The 20,555-nt window shown below is 42.0% G+C and overlaps 2 protein-coding genes and 1 long non-coding RNA gene across 3 annotated transcripts; 2 read left to right on the plus strand and 1 right to left on the minus strand.

Annotated features, from left to right (window-relative positions):
• Nucleotides 1–281: 281 nt before the first annotated feature.
• LOC135642205 (uncharacterized) lies at nucleotides 282–2,874 on the minus strand. Its single transcript, XM_065158147.1, has 3 exons — nucleotides 2,064–2,874; nucleotides 1,607–1,868; nucleotides 282–609 (listed from the first exon to the last, which is right to left on the minus strand). Exons 1-3 carry the CDS (start codon nucleotides 2,754–2,756, stop codon nucleotides 587–589), a joined length of 978 nt encoding a protein of 325 aa, XP_065014219.1. The 5' UTR covers nucleotides 2,757–2,874; the 3' UTR covers nucleotides 282–586.
• Nucleotides 2,875–6,977: 4,103 nt separating this feature from the next.
• Nucleotides 6,978–7,505, plus strand: LOC103991476 (uncharacterized). Its single transcript, XR_672217.3, has 3 exons — nucleotides 6,978–7,112; nucleotides 7,192–7,276; nucleotides 7,345–7,505. It is a non-coding gene; the product is annotated as an uncharacterized LOC103991476 (long non-coding RNA).
• Nucleotides 7,506–10,239: 2,734 nt separating this feature from the next.
• Nucleotides 10,240–20,363, plus strand: LOC103991477 (HIPL1 protein). Its single transcript, XM_009410955.3, has 7 exons — nucleotides 10,240–10,507; nucleotides 10,607–10,764; nucleotides 11,665–12,435; nucleotides 12,524–12,740; nucleotides 18,845–19,023; nucleotides 19,358–19,599; nucleotides 19,730–20,363. The coding sequence occupies exons 1-7, from the start codon at nucleotides 10,417–10,419 to the stop codon at nucleotides 20,118–20,120; spliced, it is 2,049 nt and encodes a 682-aa protein (XP_009409230.1). The 5' UTR covers nucleotides 10,240–10,416; the 3' UTR covers nucleotides 20,121–20,363.
• The last annotated feature ends 192 nt before the right edge of the window (nucleotides 20,364–20,555 follow it).

Genomic DNA, 20,555 nt, shown 5'->3' on the forward strand with positions numbered 1-20,555 from the left:
AACCTTTCCGATCTGCGGGATGAAGCTATAGCTGAGAAGAAACAAGTAATGGTCGCTTACAGTCTATCTAATTCACCACAAGTAATTGCAGCTTATAATGACAAGCATACAGAGTGGTGTTGGTAAGAAATCATCATCACTTCAGTAACAAGATAGAAACATCTCACAGCAAGATAAATCAAGATACAAAAACCAGCAGAATTCCATTGGATGTTTCCCTTCCACGAGATAGACATCCAAGTATTTCTCAGTCTTTGCAAAAATGTGAAGTGGCCAAAATCTCGAACAATAATAAGTCACACATATATACATATATGAAACACAATAATAAGTCTTCCACAAACAATGTGAAAATTTTCAATGGAGATTATCTTTCAGCATGACTCTCTGGTGTCCAAAGTAAATTATACAAATTAGCAAGTCACATGACCTGACCAGACTTTACCAGTTCTCTTCGAATGCATCCCCGGCGTAGCGTATGATGAAGACCTCACACCAGCAGCTTGACAAGAATGATTGAAATTTTCGTCCGGCACGCTTTGGACAAAGACGAAACCATTCCGACGGTACGGTAGAAGTTCATCCTTCAAATATCAAAACTTGCTCCATCTGAAAAGGCGCACAGAAAAATAATGAATTAGAGATTGAGAGAAAATTTATGAAGATCAAGTCTGTCAAATGCATTAATGCAGTATTGTACATGAGAATATATTGAAGGCATTAGATAGGAAATTGCAATATGACTCTGTCAACAACACATCACTAAAAGTAGCCGGTGAAAACCGCAAGGGAAAAATCTACAAAATGATGAGATAAAGACTAGAAACAGTGCTAGACACCAAATCCAGCTAACAGCATAATGACACAAATGTTTTATAAATAGCAAGGTGCTATTGGCAAAAGATCATGAATTAAGTAGCCATATTTGACTTGAAGGACTTCATAAATTTCTTTGGAATTAAGAATAGTATGGTAGATAAACATATTAACATGCTAGAATGCTTACAATAAGAATCCAACCAGGTTATGGATGGCTAAATTTGTGAGTCATCCTAACTTTGAAACGATAAGTATAATCAAACATTTCATTGGCATATGCACCATCCTGATCAATCCACCTAGTCGTTGTTCCACCTTCTAGATCCCAAGTTTATTGTTCTGTCTTTGACCCTTAAGAATTCCAATATGTAGAACTTGATGTCTTCTCTTTAGTCAAGCCTCAACTTAGAGAGAACTGGGTACTATGAACTTAGATTACCATAACATACCTCTCCCATACACTCTTAGCTAACCTTATAGTTTAAAAGGCAATAAGCAAAAGAGTACAAACAAATTCGGGCAAGCGTTTCTCATTCGATGACATAAAAGGTAGAGTGGTGCACAAGAATTTTGTTTGGTATATCTAAAACATGCAATAAGTTAGAGAACTTCTATCGACATGAACAGAGCTGGATGATGACACAAATGAATGTAAATACATTTGGGTCAGCACTTATTGTTCGATAAGATAGAGATTCACTTGGAGCAAATTACACCACATAATTGGAACTGAAAACAAGATGAAATCACAAGAATAGCATAATTCGCAAGGTTAAGGAGAACTCACAACTTGACTCGGCATCGACCACTACAAGCTGCATCGTTCTGTTGTTTGGAGGCAGCTGCAAATAAAGAGGGCTGAGGCGGTGGTTCAGTGGGTTGCGAGTGCACACAATTATATCATCGAGCCTCGTCATCTTCTTCAATTTACTAGTCAACTCAGGCACACTCGTTCCTATAAAAGTAAAGGAAGACCACTCCATACTGTCATCCACATTGCCGTTGTCATCTGCGACGGTGTAGTGGATAGTCCGACCCGGTGCTGGGGTCTGTAAGAATGAAACATGTAAAACGGCATGCTCAAGGCGAGCTCATCATATCTAAATTTGTAGAACAAGGATCAAAATCGTCACAGATGCAGGCCCCTATCGGAGGCAAAATTCCATGAACAACAATAAAAATCATGCTCTTGTAGGATTGAAAAGGAATCACGAGGGCGAATGTTATATCGAAAATTAACTGACCTGTCGATTGGACAATGTCGGCGAGAAGGTGGACTTGTGCGGAGATGAAACAGCGTCTGGAGAAGAGGAGCGCGACGTTGACCTTGAGGAGGAATAGTCCGGAGACTTATCTGGGTCAGAAGGCCCGGAAGGGGGAGAAGTGCGTGAGGTCGAGGACGGCAGCACGGCGGGGGCGGCAGAGGGTGGCGGCATGGCGGAGGGGACTTTGGAAGGAGAAGAGCGCGATTTGGCGGGGGTGGGGTGTATCTGGACGATGTCGACGTCCCAGAGGACCCAATCCTGGGTGGCAGTCCGGTGGGGGACGTCGTGAGTGATGGAGTTGCGCCAGGGTGGGACGCCGCCGTTGGCGCGGAGGAAGTGGCCGGAGTAGCTTTTGAGCTTGACCTGGAACCCGTCGCGGACGGGCTCCCACTCGAGGGAGGAATCGTTAAAGGAACCGGCAGCGGGAGCCTGAATGACCTTCTTGCCGGTGGCACCGAGGAGGAAGGGCTGGCTGGTAGCTGCGAGGAAGCGGCCGTGGCAGCTCCGGAGGCGGAGGGCACGACCGCCATCGACGAACTCGACGTCCCAGCGGGCGGCGTGGTCGGAGCCGTGACGGCTCTGTATCACGCGCTCCTCGTCCTCCCCGGCCATCAGGTACTTGCCGTGGTGGCCCCGCAGGCGCACGGCCTTCGCCCGGTCGAACAACTCCATCAGCTCAATTCAAACACAGGAAAGGAGTGGTTGGGTTTGGAGGGAAGACGAAGGAGAAGTGAAGATAAGGGGTTTTTAAGAACGACGGAGAGGCAGAGGTTGGGCTTCTTTGGGACGGTGATTGACTTTGGAAGGCGCAGAGAAGACACGGCACCGAGGAAACGACAGTTATGGTTTACTGCACCATTCTTCGCTTGTTTCTCCTCGCTTTCCCTCGAAATGACCGTAGCTGCAATGCGTGTCACCTCCTGTTATACATATCTTTCTTATTATTAAGTATAATTTCATTTTATAGAACTGTATAAAATTGTATAAAAGAGGGAAATAAATCATTGACAGACTCGAATCATATCAATCGAACGGGTGTCCGTCCTATCACAGATTGCAATATCACTATTTTCTTGGAGCATCTCTAAGGTGATGTGGATCGCACCACAGAATTTACAGCCATCATCTCTGTTGTGTATTTCATTTTATTTGTTTGGTTTTAGAAATTATTTATGCGTTTCGAAATGTTCAACAATCAAATTAGAGGGTTTCTGAGAAAGTCATGCCTTTAATTGCATATATTTATTTAGCCAACTGCGGCTGTTGCCTTCCGCTATCCGCAAATTAAATGTACTCGTTATTAGATTATATTATATTAAATTGTGTTCAAATAGAATGATGTATTTAACGTCCGTAGCGTTGAAGCAAGCGGAGTTCGAGAACATCTAATTAAGCGCAATTACCTTCAGCGTACCTCAGTGGTTATTGGTGGGGGGAGGGTGGGCCCGATGACAGGGAAGGTAAATGCACAAAAGTCCTTACGGGTCCACGTTATTGAGTGCAGCCGCCGCGGCCCGCACGCCATAGCGACGAGACTTGCGACGGGGAAAGACGACGGACGGGTTTCCATGTTTGACCCGGCACCGCGTGGACCGAGTCGCGCGTGACTCGACCGTGTTTGAAGCCTAAGGGGCGGTCCTTCGCCGAGTCCTGCGCGTTCCGATGGCCGTAAGCATTACACGGATTTCTATTTTCTTTTTCTTTTGCTTTGTTCACATTATCCAGATTTAGATGAGTATAAACAACTTCATGGCTAAGTGAATAAAGAGTTCGATTATTTGTTAGTGTTTGTCCATTCTATAGTCGACTTAAGCTCGTGGATCAAAATTAATATTTAATTATGATACTAAAGTCGTGATTAGTTTGACCCGATCCTTATGATACTTATTCGCTAAACTCATTTATTATGTTACATATAATATGGTAAAGTATTTTAGTTCAGATTTTAATGTATGAGAAACTATTTTAGCAAAAGTGATCAAAGATTCAAATAATATAAGATTAACATGGAGAGGATTTAATTCTCACAACCAATAAAAGAATACCTATTTCAATTTATTTAACTTAATCTTCTTCTTCTCTTGCACATTTCCTTTTACGCACATACTCATTCCTTGATACTCTCTCTCCACCCTATTATGACTTTCTCATGCTTCCCTTTCGACTTTGTGCGATTGTTCGCCTCTCTCTCTCTCTCTCTTTATATTTATTTATATATATATATATATAATGCATTTTTTTATAACAATAAATAATTCTCTCTAGTCTTTTCTAAATAACTCTCTCCTTAAATCCCAACAGATAGCAGGCGCCGCCCCATCCCGCTCGAGAGAGACAGGGGCGCCTCATCCCACTAGCCGCGCCGCCATCTCCACCTCTTTCCACCGGCGCCTCCACGCCCAGCCGTCGTCGGGGAGCCGCCTGGACGAAGCGGCATCAGGGCCCCCTCGAGTCCCGGTCCGTCGTCCGCTTCTGGAGTCCCGACACCATCAAGTTCCTCCAGGGCCTCCTCACCAACGACGTCCACCCACTCGATCCCCAACATCCCGACACCGAATCTCAACCACCATTCCTCACCGCCGCCGTCGCCTCCAAGATCCCCAAGGAGAAGAAGAAGGCGCAGACTCTCTGCCTCGCCGAGTTCACCACGGGCAAGCCCGTCTCCCGCAGCGCCGCTGGCCGCCTATCCTCTTCCTTCTCCAAGGGTCTCACCTCCAACGCCCGCCTCCCCTTGGGTCGAGCAGCTGCGACCGCGACCAGTCAAGAGCTTGGCGGACATCTTCTCCGCGTGGTCTTGTCCTCTGCCATTTGCACAGGTTGCAGCCAACCCTTCTCTGTGCTCTCTGAACTGCACTCTAAACTGGAACCACTTCCACGCCACTTGCTGTCGATCGCTGCCACACAAAGTGCTGCCAAACTCCTCCTTCAACGAAGACCTCATTTGCTAATGACCCACCTCAGGTAACACTGATCCTTGTCATCCTGCAGACTTCAATTTGCTCCTATTGGTTGCTCCCACGATATATATCTTCCATGTATCTACATCATCCCCCACAGTTCTTATCTCCATAAATGTAATAATCATCATCCCCTTCAAATTATCTAAATTACTCATTTTGACATATTTAATTCTCTAATCTCGTATTTGATTATAATTTTTTAGACTATATCGACGACTCTTTTAGTTGTCTACCAATGATACTCAACGACGAAACATTTTAAATAAGAGAGATTCTGACACTAAAAAAAAAGAATGGGAGCATCAAAATTACTATCTCTTTCCCAATCAACACGACATGATAATAATTTTTCTCATCACTTTTCAAACCTTTCCTTTCCTGACATCATCATATGTGATGGGCTTTTCTCTTCTATCTCAAGTTTGCATGAGCCACTTTGTAATCTCCAATCAAGAATATAATATTATCCTAATAAGTTATTGCATCTCACCATCACCGTCATCCCTTATAACGAAGATATGAGTAATCAAATGTCTCCAAATGATCTCTCGAAAATATATCATTTTCCTGCATGTCTCGTCAGACTTAAAACAACTTATGCACTTCTTACATAACTCAACAAAATTTCATAGACCTTCGAAAAAATTTAACATGCAACGTTTTTAATGGAACAATATTCCAAAACAACACACCTCCGTCGCTCACAAACTAGCAAATTTGGCTAGAATAAATATTGCTAACCTTTTTTTGGAGAGGCAATTTGCCTCCTCCTATTCTGTATGAACTCTTTAATCTAAGTTAAGATATATTTTTTTCATAAAAGAAAAAAAGAAATGATGAGGAGATGAAAGGAGTTTTTTATTGTACCCCATAATTTCTATTGATTTTTCATAAAACTTCAATTTTTAAATCGATTAAAATAAAACATCGAAAACAAAATGGGATGTTTGTTACTAATGCATAAATGTTTAGAATACTTAATTTCACTTATTATAGAAAATATTCAGCTAACTCTGGCAGCAAATATAACAAAATACCAATAATATTTGAAAGAATATAATTATGAACAAAAAACAAAATTTGTTACCAACATATTTGAGGGCGCACATGTCTTCTTCATATTTTTCCCATCATGTTATGCTAACAAATATAAATCATATCATCATTTCCATATAACAAAAGTCTCAATTCAATATTCCTCATACTTGGAATCTGTGTAGAGCTTGAAATTTCTTTACCCACAAAATCCACTTTGGTCTCTAATAACCAAAGGGGTCTAAGAAGATATGAGTCTCACAAGAGGAAACTGAGTATCTGACTTGTTTTGCATACTAGACAAAAAAAAACTCCCAACAAGTTGGACAATAATATCCTAAGAAATAGAACATGGTTAGTTTAAAAAATCAGATATTGATAAAAAAAGTTTATCGATTTCATGATCTAATACATACTTGTCTCGCACTAATATCATCGAGTTATATCATTTGTTCTTAAGTTGTAACTCAAATGATATAAATCCTCTAAATCTATCATCTTTAGATGAAAAAATGGTGATTAAAATTTAAATTCCCTTTTAGAAGGACCCATAACAAAAATATATGCTTAGTTCTAATAAATCAGAAAACAGTATAAATCTCAAATAATTCAAAATATCTACTATTAAAAAAATTTAATCCCAAATATTAGGGTTCTATTTCACGCCATTCTTTCGAATGCCTTACCTACAAATGGCCCCTAAAAGCGAATCCATTTATTTTCTCCGGCTATTCTTCCAAGAAAAGAGAGTGGGAGGTCAAAAAATAAAAAGTGGGGGGGAATAAGTAGAGAGACCGGCATTGCCTACAGCACGACAGCATCTGCTTTTCCATACGCGGAGGAATAAATTCGTTTCCTTAAGAAATCTTATACTCTTTTCCCGGCTTCTCTCTCCCTCTATAAATTACCATCTCCGTCACCAACATCCCCAATCTCTTCCGGTGGCAGCCACTCACTCCATCATTCTTTTCACGATCACTTCCTTCCACCACCATGAATGACCCGAGGTATGCCTACCCGTACCCTCGTCAAGGTAAGCTAACACTCCCATCAGATTTCTGCATCTACTGTTCCAGTTTCTTAGTGTTTTGATTGTTGGGTTGGGATATAAGGTTATTATCAGGGGCCGCCAGTGATGGCACCACCTCAGTATGCAGCTCCACCACCAAGAAGAGAGCCGGGTTTTCTCGAAGGATGGTAAGCACCTTCTTCCTTTCTTTTCTACCATACACATCTTTCTGATGTTCAATTTCATTTCGGTGCAGCCTCGCTGCTCTGTGCTGTTGCTGTCTGATAGACGAGTGTTGCTGCGATCCATCCGTCATATGCGTCGGCTGAATACCTTCTTTCATTAACATATCCATGCATCTCATCATGTGAACATTTGCAGCTCTAATAACATATCCATATCATGATGCTGTTGTTATTGTTGTTGTTGTTGGAATCTCTGCTCCAAGTTTTTCGTGTGTAATCGAAGCAACGAGACACTTTGGAAGACCAAAAATTTCCGGGTAATGATCTCCACTCACATTAAATAAACCAAACCGCGCAGAACTATTTGCAGAGGAGAAAATTTAGAATCAGATTTGGGACACATCAAACTGCTTTCCCTTTCTCCAGCAGCAAGAATACAGGCAGAATATAGTCAGCAAAAATTTAGTTTTTTTTTTTTGAAAAAAATAAAGAATTTTATTGATGAAAGAAAATAATCCTGCATCAACACGAATAAAAAAATCTAAATCCAGTGCTAATGAATTCCTTTAAAGATCAAAAAGTTTGCTGACCCTAACATGATTGAATAGCTAATTAACAACACAATTTACTTCTCAAAATACATACTTTCTTTTACAATCATAGCAAATATTAATTGGAACATATCTCTAATAATATTAAAATTTCTTGAAGTCTATTCTGTGTTCGTCAAGAGATTGGCTACTGCCTATGTGATGGTCTTTAGAGTCAAAGGAACAAGCAACTATATCATGCAGTGTCTCTACTCACTTCTACATCATGTGCAAGATAGATTCAATTAAAGTCTGACTTTTGAGTTGAGGGGTACTCATGCTTGTTGGAGTCTCAAGAAATTGGTGAGTTTAAAGAGTTTCACAGTGAGGTTCTGCAATCTATATGGGTTGCAGAGGGAGATTCTTTACTTGTTAACTTGTATCATTCTATATTTTTTATCAAATGCACTTATTCTTCAATAGTATATGATAACTTCTAAAGAGAATACGAAAGACAGAATAGAAATATTGATGAGGAAGTCGGATTTGAAACAGAAACAAAAGTGAAGTTACGGAAAGAAAAAGTAGAGATGACATGAGGGAGAATATATGCTCATACACTTGCAACGAGATGTTTTGCTTTAATTAATGGTAATAAATATGCTCATATATTTAACAGATAGAGTTGATAACTAAGTAGCTAGTGATGCCCGAGCGAAAAACAAAAAAAGACTTTGGATTTGAACGATGCAATTTCAATCATAAACTTTTTGGTCAAATTCAGTAACACTTTCGAACATGATACTATTCTGGATATACTTCAAATCTCTATCTCGTACATAAATATTCCAATAGTTTGATCTTTTTCACTAAGCAAAATAATAAAAAATCATACTAAAAAATTATTCATAATTTTTTCATATCACAAGAAAAACTAATTATAACAGTGCGAGTGATACCTTCCGAACGAGTTTGACTCTTCTTAAGATTTTATTCATTTAATTCAATATAACTTCTTATAAGAATCGTGGAAAATGTTTGTGATTGTGCTAATCCATCCAACCGACCTCTCATTTTTCTAAAAATCTTTTCATTTGTTTCGCTTAACATATACCAAATTTGATAAAGCCTGCATTTGTATCAACAGTGTATGATTTATGTGCATTAGGTGATTGTTATGAAGGGCTATCGATTCAATCTATCCGATAAAAGTAGATGTGATCTGTCATCACATATCACATGATCCCAGGAATTTAGGAATTTGAGAAAAAGCAGAGAACAACAAATAATAAAAGTAGATAAATATCAGTAATAAAAAATACAGGAAACTTACATGGTTCGACGGAGACGAGAAGAATTCTACTAATAATCTCTCACCCACCAAACCTAATCCCCAAATGCACCCACAATATAACTCAAAAAGAGTTTTTGGTATGTTTTCAATGAGCGAGAAAATATCTTTATTTATTTATCGACTACAAGGAGGGCTACTATTTATAAAAGTTCAGATGTGGGACTAAAATTTCAACTTAGGCTCCCGTAAGAAAACGGATGAATCTGTCTGTTTCCATCACAATGTTTGTCGTGTAGCTATTTATGGACATTTCCAGTGTCGTTCTTCGGAAAAGTCAACTCTAGTGATCGATATGCATATTTCCATCCCACGATCTTGAAGCTTTGGTAAACCGAGTTGCTGTGAAAATAGTATCCATTTGGATTCATTGAGGTACGATCCGTGTATCGGAATCTCATCCCCTGCTTGGCAATCAACCTTTTTCAGACTCACATGAACTAAGCACAAAAGCTTAGCTTTCTTGCCGTCAGCCAAGAAAGGCGGCTACAATCCGGTGTGCTGTCTTCGCCTAGTTGATACCGTAATGGATCCATTTGTCTCTTCATTAGCTCATCTTAGTGGCATGAGTCAAACACGGAGCCGGCAGAGGAAGTCCTGCTCTAAGAAGAAGAGTCTGCACGGGTAGAAGACGAGGTTCGTCTTTCCGGAGTCTGTCAAGAACTAACCATCAATTCTTTTCTTTCTTTGTTGAAGCGATTTAAATAAGATTCAATGGGTATGGAAATAATAGGATTGGGTTTGGGTCGGATATTGACAGAGCGCTGGCAGCTACCAATCATCAGCAGAGATTTGGTTGTCGGAAGATATGCATAACGAGATTACGACAAAGAAAAAACAAATCTGATGACTTTGTTGTCCGTCTTGCAAACGCAAGATGCACGTTTCGACTTTTTTAAATCTGACTTTGGGACCATTATGAGGCCTGTTGAAACGCATCAGCTCAGAGTTTTGCTGAAAGGGAGTGATCACTGCCACCCATCCAATCGCAGCTGATGCTGCCAAATCTTTAAACTGTAATGCAAAGTCAAAGTCCATCCCTTGAATGTTCCATCGGCCACCAAGAAGCATGTGGTGTGTTTGGTCTCTCTATTTATATTTTATTTTGCGGGGTTGTACTCGGATCGGGTCATGGCTGATTGATCAGAGATAGATGGATGGCTTCTTCATCTGCCCTGTGGAACTTAATGTAAAGCCTCCTCCCTCTTTCCTTGTCTTTGGATCAGAGATAGGAGTCAAAGCAGGCTTCCCTACCAGCTGAGATGAGGCCGCTGGCCATGGCTTCTCTGCCTATTTTCCTCCTTCTCTTCCTCCTCCCTCACTGTCTTGCCCTCCAACTGTGCACCAATTCAAGTAAGTGTCGAATCGCCGCCGCCTCTTTCTATTTTTCTCTTGCAGGTTTGTTTTAGACTGATATGATGTCCCTTTTTCTGCTGCCCTTTTTTTGGTCAGTGGCGCCTGTGACCCTAAAGGCTCCTCTATCCTTCTGTGCTTACAATAGTAGCAGCTGCTGCAACTCGACCGATGATGCCGCAATCCAGAAGCAGTTCCAGTCCATGAACATATCTGACTCGACCTGCGCTGCCGTCATGAAATCCATCCTCTGCGCGGTGAACTTTTAGCCCCCAATTCTAACTAGCGTTCTTCAGTTTGGACTGTCTTCTCTTTAATCTAATTGTGCTGTGGCTGACCAAGCTTAGAATCTCTGAGAAACTATTTGCTCTGCTTCTATAGACACCTATTATGATTTAGGGGCTTCATACCGAGTAAATGCAGATCTTGTGTTTGTAGGTTGGTAAATGGTGGTATGGTTTGTGCTGGTAAAGATCACTGGTCTTAAGTCGGGAACTAATTGAATCGCAGTTGAACAGAAAAAAAAAAAAAATCACAGATCTCATTGATGATGATTCTTCAAATTAACTTGTCAGCCACATCATAAAAGCTTTATCAGTAAAATGAACATCATTATTATGTGGAATTAAGTTTCTCTGGTATATATCAGCTGGAGTTAGCCCTGGAGTAAGTGTTTAGATTAAGCATACTGACACATGAATATTACTTTTCTTTCAAAGTCATGCCAGTAATTTACAAGCTTTAAAATTGCTTTTTAAATATTGGAATTTTTCACCCCTCTTGCTTAGGTTCTTCCTCTCTTTTCTCACAGGTTTGAACTATTTCTCTTTTGGTTCATCTTTGCTGCTTACTTTTACATTTTAAATCCTCAATCCATGCAAGAAATTTCTGGAGCAATTATTAACTCTTTCACTTTTTTATGCTTGATGTGGTGTATCTTTTTGAGATCAAGATGGATGCAGATATTGCTAAATGCCACTTGATGTATCTTTCAGCTTTATTTATATCAATCTGATTTTATATAATGTGTGTATTCTTATACCCTGATGTCAATATGTTCTTATCCTGAATAATTGTGTCTCACATCATCAATATGTTGTTCCATGCATTTAAAACATGTTTCTTGACATGTGGTCATGTTGCCCTTGATCTTGCAGAAGTGTGATCCATTTTCAGCCGATTTGTTCAATACTGAACCAACGCTTCGAACAGTTCCATACCTCTGCAACTCTACAAGCTCAGCAAGCTCTACTCCATCCAAGGACTCCACCAAAGACTTCTGTAAAGAAGTTTGGGATGCTTGCAAAGATATTTCAATAAAGAATTCTCCATTTGCTGGACTACCAGTTTCTTCATCCAAACTTACTGATATCTGGCAATCTGAAACGGACTTTTGTCGAGCATTTGGAGGGTCATCTAGTGATAATACACTATGTTTCAATGGCAACTCAGCTTCGTTTAATGAAAGCATAGATTCAACTACCCCCAAAGGTCTGTGTCTTGAGAGAATTGGCAATGGATCTTACCTTAACATGGCTGCTCACCCTGATGGATCTAATCGTGTCTTCTTGTCAAACCAAGCTGGTAAAATATGGTTGGCAACTGTTCCAGAACATGGATCAGGAGGAACATTGGAACTTGATGAGTCAAACCCATTTCTTGATTTGACTGATGAAGTTCATTATGACACTGAATTTGGTTTAATGGGTTTGGCATTTCACCCAAACTTTGCAACAAATGGACGTTTTTTTGTTTCGTACAACTGTGATAAGATTGAATCAGCAAGTTGTTCCGGAAGATGCTCATGTAATTCTGATGTAGGTTGTGATCCTTCAAAGCTTGGTAATGATAATGGTGCCCAGCCATGCCAATATCAAACTGTTGTGGCAGAATTTACTGCTAATGGTTCCTCATCAACACCCTCCACAGTATATTCTTTAATCTCTTTCAGTTGAATTTATTTTCTATATTATTTATCCAGATCTTTATGGTACATAATGTGCTCCTTGGTTCTAGGCAACAACCGCCAGTCCATCAGAAGTAAGGAGGATTTTCACTATGGGGCTTCCATATACATCTCATCATGGTGGACAGATTCTCTTTGGACCAACAGATGGATATTTATACTTTATGATGGGTGACGGTGGGAATAAGGGAGATCCTTTTAATTTTGCTCAAAATAAGAAATCATTGCTTGGAAAAATTATGCGTCTCGACATAAATAATATACCAAGTAAGTCTCTAGACAAATTTTTGAAATATTTTCTTCTTTCATTTTCTGTCTTGCAATTAGTGAATACATCATAAGTTTTATGGATAAGTTTTATAATTTTGCATCATCTATGCTTCTTATATTACTACTATATGTAACTTATCATGTTTAAGCTCTAAGTGCATAAAAATGTTTAAGCCCTGAAGAGCTCCTTGTTGACTGAGATAAATCAGTATTGATGCTACTGAAGAAAATCAAGCCGACTTATTCAACACTGTCTAATTCCACTGTTGCCAAGGAAGGATTTCTGTGTGTAGAGGGTGACAGACACTCAACTTTCGTTCAGATTTTTTTCTTTTTTCTTGGACCTTGAGAATATTAATTTGTTTAAAAAATAATTATAAACTTTGCTGTGTGTTTAAACAGAATTGTCAAAATATTTTTAACAAAGCATAGGTCTTGTATATGCCGATAGTCAAGAATTCTTATTCTTTGTTGCATAACCCTCCTTTTCTTCGAAATAGGGTAATACACCTCAAAAATCATTGGGTATGAACAGATATGTTGGTATGCACAACCTAGTCATCATTTGCTCAAGTCAAATATAAATGATAATCATCATGTTCTAAAAGCATGATCTGTTCTAACAAAGTAGTTTCAGTTTGATGCACATCTCAAGTCATGCAATCAATGTGGCATACTAAGATTAAGTGCTGCATGTGAGGCCCATATTGATGCATTGCCAAAGAATGTACTGCTATACCTCTTTTGTTTGGACTCCTTAAATTGGCTTGACATATTGTCACGGACAAACTTTGAAACAGGATGTTTGATGTAATGCTTATATCTGTCCGTATCTGTTGGCATGTTCATGCCTTGTACAGCGTGTAGAGGGGCAGCCGAAGGCTTATAAGTCCCATTTTAGTTGGGTTGGTGGCCTCTTTAGGCTTGTAAATAAAGGTTGTGTCATGTGGACACGTGAGAGAGCTTTTCGGTCTGTAATAGACCATTTTACCCTTTGTTGTGCCACTGTTCAGAGCTTGTAAAGTCTGTTTGTAATTTGCATTGTCTATGAAGTGTTTTTCGGAGATTTTTGCTTGTGGATCCCGATTGAGGCGTTCTCTTTTGCCCGTTCTCTCTTTTGTTGGTCCTAAGGGACAATGGGAGTCTTCGGGGAGGCTGACCTTTGCGGACAGACACGCAAGGGTGCCGCACGACTTAGGCAAAACCAGCTAAGTCCGTGTCATATGGTATCAGAGCGGGACAAGCACTCATAGAAACACTTAGCATGCAAACGTGGGGGACCTAGCGGGACTGCATTGAGGGCAGTCAGCACACGCGCGACCGTTTGAGGGAAAACGGGCATGGAGATGTAGGGAAAAGAGTCGCTCAGAGGAGCGGGCATCTGAGATTGGCATTCAGAGGAATGGCCAACCCTTCGCGCAAGAGGCACCACGAGAACAGGCAAGCTTGGAAGAATTTGGAGCGCACAAAGGTTGGGATGGCTGAGTTTGAGCTACGGCTCAACGTTGACAACTATACTTGATGGTGCTCTAGGCAAGCAAGGCGCTTGGCAAGAATGAGACCATCCAAGGTGGAATGAGTTGCTCAACGACCAAAAGAGTTATGCAAAGCTCACAGAGGTGAGGGGAATTGCTAACTCGAAGAAGTTGGTACTCATGCATGGGCTTGTATGCGGACGATGGAATGTTCGTGGCCATCCCAAGGCGGTCGAGACTCGGCGCCATGGAGCATTGAAACTTTCTCTTCGGCATGCGAAGGATACGTCCGGAGGAGGCTGAAGCGTGCAACGAGTTCAGCATGTTGCTAGGCCTTGAGGGGTGCAGCGGTGGCTGTATTGACGTGGAGGCCCAATCTAGCAAGTGCGTTTGCAAGAGGCAGAACAATGCACAGTTTGTTCAGCAGATCGGAGTAGTCCAAGGGGATGGTGGTCTCCGAAACGAAGAGAGATGTTGCTCCAACGGGATAGTTATCCAGGAGGGATAAGTCTCGGCACTCCAGAGGGAGAATCATATGAGACGGACTTCACATGTTGAGGAGGAGTACCTCACAAACAACAACTCCACGAAAGCTCAATGGACCGAGCAAGCAGCGAGGAGTTGCCGCATGATCTCGCTCGAGAGAATGCATTGGTGGATGCATTGCGAGATCAAGTGGGGGAGCGACCTAAAGCAACTTAAATGAAGGCACACTTAGAGTCGATATGGAGATCGGACTCGAGGGAGGGCTGACCCGTGGAATGGTGGGCGAGGGCCACCATCGACTCAATGCGAAAACGAGGAGCGGAGCAACTTGGGTGTAACTTGGCGAAGTTCCCAAGCCGCATGAAGGGAGCCAGCAGAGAAGTTGGAACATGGAGCAGAGGCACAGTGCTTTTCTTAGACAGAGGTCAAGGACATGAGCTCTTGCAGAGGCAAGAGCAGGATCATGTTGTTCCATGGGTCCTTCATTCTGACGGAATGGACTCATCTTGCATGGTGCCAAAGACGAAGGGAGCTTCTGGGCACATGCACCTTATCTCGGAGGAGCATTTGATGGAGGAACTAAGGCGACTCAATTTGCGGAGGCGAAGTTGGGTTCAGAAGGCCTTAGCACGGGGCAAGAGGACGCAGAGGCGGGTACTCTTGAAGAATATGCCACAGTGTTGCCATTCGAGTTGCTAGGAAGGAAGCGGTGCGCAGCGGAGATTGTGCTGGTAGGGGCAGAGGCCCAGGATCCAGACAATGGTGCACAAATTACAGTGAAGTCGGTGGACTTCGGGAGCTACTAGGCGACGGACTGTCCTAGAGCGGTGCTTCATCTAGGTGTGACCCAAGAGTGGGTGGATGAAGGTCGATTGCCAGAGGAGCGAACAAAATCGAAGGTGGAAGGGACCCTGTGATGTATTGGCAGAGGCCACACATGGAGGGTTCACAATTCGAGTTTATTCCACAAGGATCAGAATGCAATGGAGATGTCACCAGGAGGCGACATGGTGCAGCGGATCGTGGTGGAACAGTTCGTGGCAATGCGATACACACCAGTGTGTCCCGTGAGGGATGAGATCATATGGAGGTATGATCGGGAGCTACTGGGAGCTCCGCTTTGGTGAACAACACGACGGCAAGAAGGGCTATGGATTCAAGGAGTGAAGGCCATGGTACCGCAGAGGCGGGTCTTCCGAGCGTGCACCGAATTTTGCATCGGATGAAAACCTTGGTCATCAGCATATGGGGGCTGGGTTCCACCAAGGGAAAAGTTCGAATGCAAGTACCAGGTAGTCCCATGGGGGGGACTTGATCATGCAGAGGTATGATCGAAGCAGCTGGAGAGTTGGACTGCTCCAGAGCTCATATTCGCTTAAGGGAGCCCGACAAGTCAGAGGACAAGGTCGAGTAAGTGAACGTTGCTACCAAGGAAGCTAAGGAGAACAGAATTGGTGCAAACCCTACAACGCGATGGCAGAGGCCATGCATGGGAGTTGCAGTCTGTCTTTCCATCGACCAAACAGACTGCTTGGAGAACACAGAGGTGTTGAAGCAGGAGGTCGAAAGGGGCGAGGAAGCGACGACGAGTCCAGAGGGACTTAGCTACCCAAAACCAAGCATCAGTCAGAATGGAGGTGGACTCAGAGGAGTGCCACGGAGACATATCTACTGATCGTGAAGAAAAGGGATGCAGATGCGAGGAGACGGATAGTAGGGCCATGGGCATGGCAGCGCCATGGTACCGCAGAGGCGGGACTTCCGTGAAAGTCATTGATCCCTTGCTCTCATGGAGGGAGAGCGCTTGGTCGTGAAAGGGGCCGAGGAGGTGGAGTATGCAGAGGCAATCTCCAAGTACCGAGACAAGGCTGAAGGGCAGAGGCCAAGAAACTTCGTAAGACCGGTGTCAACAAGTTTCTCATCAAGATAGCCGTAAGTGAAGGACTTCGGGTCATGCAAGAGTGCACGACCAAGGAACGAAGCAAGCAGTACGCGGTGCTGTACCTTTGCTACTCAGTGGAGTAGGCGGCAGGGTTGATGGAGAAGACGGTATAATCCCAGAGGCGACCTCATCTATCAGAGAATTACTCCAAGTTGGGGTGAAAACTTCCCGCATTCCAGAAGTTCGATGGCATTGAGAAGGTGAATCACAGTAGCTAACTCAACGCAAGGAGTGCAAACACTTCAAGTGCTTCAGAAGTGTGAGCAAAGAGCAAGCGAATACCAGTAACCAGCTCGATGCATGAAGTACAACCTCGAGGAGGCGGGCGAAGTCAAGTAACCTTTGCCTTCTCAACTCTTAAGAGAATGGGCGAAACCGAGTACCCCAATTCTCTTATCTATCCAGCAGAGGAGCTCTGCACAAGTTCAAAGACCCTTCGAAGATAATGGAAGACAATAGTTGTCAAATCCTCACCAACGGTGATCAGTACTACTGAGAGTAGATTGTCCGCTTCATTTCCCAACGAAATGCCTATCGAAAGCGGAAGTAATGCGAACCTACTTGGATGTGACAACTAACTGAAAGAAGAGTCAATGAGCAGATTTTGTGGAGGAAGGACCCAAAACTTCAGAAGTTTGCGAGGCGATGCTCGTTAAAGCTCCAACAAGCATCCACCCAGTTCAAGCAGCATGTGAAAATTTTGAGAGACTGGCGCAGTAAGGATGGTCTTTTCCTTCATTTCGTGGATCCGCAGGAATCAACGAGGATCAACACAACTCAGCCAACCCCACACCAGAGTCAGAGTCATTGGTGAGTTGAAGCAGCATGGCGGATCAAAGTTCGACGACTCAAAAACAGCAGCGGAGAGCAGCTGGGAGCCAGGAGGCGCATTGCAGCTGGAGCGGAAGATTGAAGACTCAGCAAAGGCGAAGAGTTGCAGTGTTCACAAAGGCTTCGACGAGGACGTCGAAGGGATAAGTGGGGGAGAATGTCACGGACAAACTTTGAAACAGGATGTTTGATGTAATGCTTATATCTGTCCGTGTCTGTTGGCATGTTCATGCCTTGTACAGCGTGTAGAGGGGCAGCCGAAGGCTTATAAGTCTCATTTTAGTTGGGTTGGTGGCCTCTTTAGGCTTGTAAATAAAGGTTGTGTCATGTGGACACGTGAGAGAGCTTTTCGGTCTGTAATGGACCATTTTACCCTTTGTTGTGCCACTGTTCAGAGCTTGTAAAGTCTGTTTGTAATTTGCATTGTCTATGAAGTGTTTTTCGGAGATGTTTGCTTGTGGATCCCGATTGAGGCGTTCTCTCTTGCCCGTTCTCTCTTTTGTTGGTCCTAAGGGACAATGGGAGTCTTCGGGGAGGCTGACCTTTGCGGACGGACACGCAAGGGTGCCGCACGACTTAGGCAAAACCAGCTAAGTCCGTGTCAATATGTAAAGCAAATCAGCTGTTGTATGCTGTTGTTCAATGACAATATTAATTCCAATGCGACCCATAAGTTCTAATATTGTGTTACCATTCTAACAAGTTACAAATCTGCCACCATCATTTTTTTTTCCAACTAGATAAGAAATTGAACAGTCTTCCAATTACATGACACTTGTTACTGCTTGGAATAAGTACTTAAAATCTTTTTTTTTTTTTTTTTTGCTTCTGTCATGTTAATTGTTTGATTGAGATTTCTATTGTTTTATGTCAGTCATGACATGATGAATAAAATACCATCTTATGAATTGGAGAAAATCTCACTGTGTACATAAGAATCATTATTTTGTCTTTTGTCAGGGCAACAGCTCTTGTACTTTGTCTTTTTAGGATCAAAATATATTTTATGCTGGTATCGTGGCAGCATATCTTGGATCATATTCCATTACTCATGAGAAAAAGACTGGCTTGGCACGAACATGTGTGTAAGAATGTATGCTGTGCATGTGAAGCTGGCCACTGGCCAAATTAATCTTTAAAACAACCTCTATTTTTTCCAAGAGTTTCCAACATAATACAAGTATGCTTTATGCATCTTTAAAACACATTCACTCGCTATGTTGGAGAATTTTTGTTGAATTTTGTGAATAATGTGATAACTGTGCTTTAAAAATTCTTCAGATATTGGATCAGTTAATGCAACCTGTCATGTAAATTTGTCGTGAGTGTTATTATCAGTTCTACTAACTGCTGATGTTTTTTTCTAGGTCAGAGTCAGATAACTGATCTTGGCCTATGGGGAAACTATTCTATCCCAAAGGATAATGCCTATACTGTTGATAGTGAATTACAGGCTGAAATATGGGCATATGGTCTAAGGAACCCGTGGCGTTGCAGTTTTGACTTAGAAAGGCCTTCTTATTTCTTCTGCGCAGATGTTGGCCAGGTCTCTTTTCTTTTCCTTTCGGCATGTTTGCATGTTTCGGATGCGTATTACACTATCTTCATTGTAGAATATGTTTGTTCCTTTTCTAAGCATCTAATGTACATACTTATGAACTATTTTTTGTGATGTTTTATAGCATTCTAGTTATGTATGACATTAGATGTTTAATTCTGCTAGTTCATAAAGTCTAATTCTGATGTAATATGCTGCATTCTATCATTCAAGTTGGATACCGTTGTATAACACAATTCTCTGTTTGAAAAGCTCTCCTGCTGGTAGATAAGTAAGTTTGCGTAATAAATTAGTCAGATGACCGACACCAATGTAATCACAGGAAACATATGAAGAAGTAGATTTGATCTCAAAAGGTGGAAACTACGGATGGCGCGTGTACGAGGGTCCTGATCTTTATCATTCACCATGGGCACCTGGAGGAAATACATCACTCGACTCCATAAACCCAATCTTTCCTATTATGGGCTATACTCACGCCGATGTGAATACAAACGTGGGCTCTGCATCTATTACTGGCGGCTATGTATACAGGTCAACCACAGACCCCTGCATGTATGGAAGGTAACTAAGAACTTGTGGACACTTTAACCACAGCAAGTAACTTGATATAGAGATTAATCTCACTTCTCAGCTTTAAAAGTTATCTCTAATTGGACTGTAAGACCTGCTGTTCCGTGTATGGCATTTTTAGGTACATATACACAGATCTGTATGCTGGAGCTCTGTGGGCAGGCACAGAGATCCCGGAAAACAGTGGAAACTACACGGGCAGTAGGATTCCTTTTAGTTGTTCCAAGAACTCCCCGATTCCTTGTGATACCATTGCTGGAAGTCCTCTCCCATCGCTGGGATATATATACTCATTTGGCGAGGATAATAGAAAGGATGTATTCCTTTTAACCAGCAAAGGTGTCTACAGGGTTGTCCGGCCAAGCCTCTGTAACTACACTTGCCCAAAGGAGAATACAACTGATACTGAGGGTTCAACTCCTGGCCTGTCTTCAGCTGCAGGTCAACTTGACAACATCCGAGGGAGATTGGTGCTCGTCATGATTACTCTTCTCATTTGGTATAGGCTTTAGCTGTGAGTGGTAAGTGGAGGCAGATCTATGTTTAAGCCTTCCCATGTCCTGTGTATCTTAATTAATGATAGGCCACACGAACAGCCGTGATGCTCTTTGCATGCTTTAGACGGGCATCAATGGATGAGTACTTGAGTTGCAAAACATGGTTTTGTATTTTGCTATCATCTTATTTTCATTTTGTATCTATAGGATGGTGTATCCTTCTTTAAAATTTGTAGGATGCATTCATTGGTGGTCGAATATTCTAAGAACATGAACTGCAAAACTTTTTCTTCCGTCCATTAAATTACTGTAAACAACTCAGATGTTTGGCAAAAGGAGGGGAAGGCAAAACCAGCAGCAATCCGACAATCGGCAAGATTGAAGGAAGCATCACTCAACCAGTAGCTCGATATAGATCAACATATGCAAACCTGGTCATCCAGTTCACAG

The sequence above is a fragment of the Musa acuminata genome, chromosome BXJ3-7 (genome assembly GCF_036884655.1).
Source record: "Musa acuminata AAA Group cultivar baxijiao chromosome BXJ3-7, Cavendish_Baxijiao_AAA, whole genome shotgun sequence".
In the NCBI taxonomy this organism is placed as follows: Eukaryota; Viridiplantae; Streptophyta; class Magnoliopsida; order Zingiberales; family Musaceae; genus Musa; species Musa acuminata.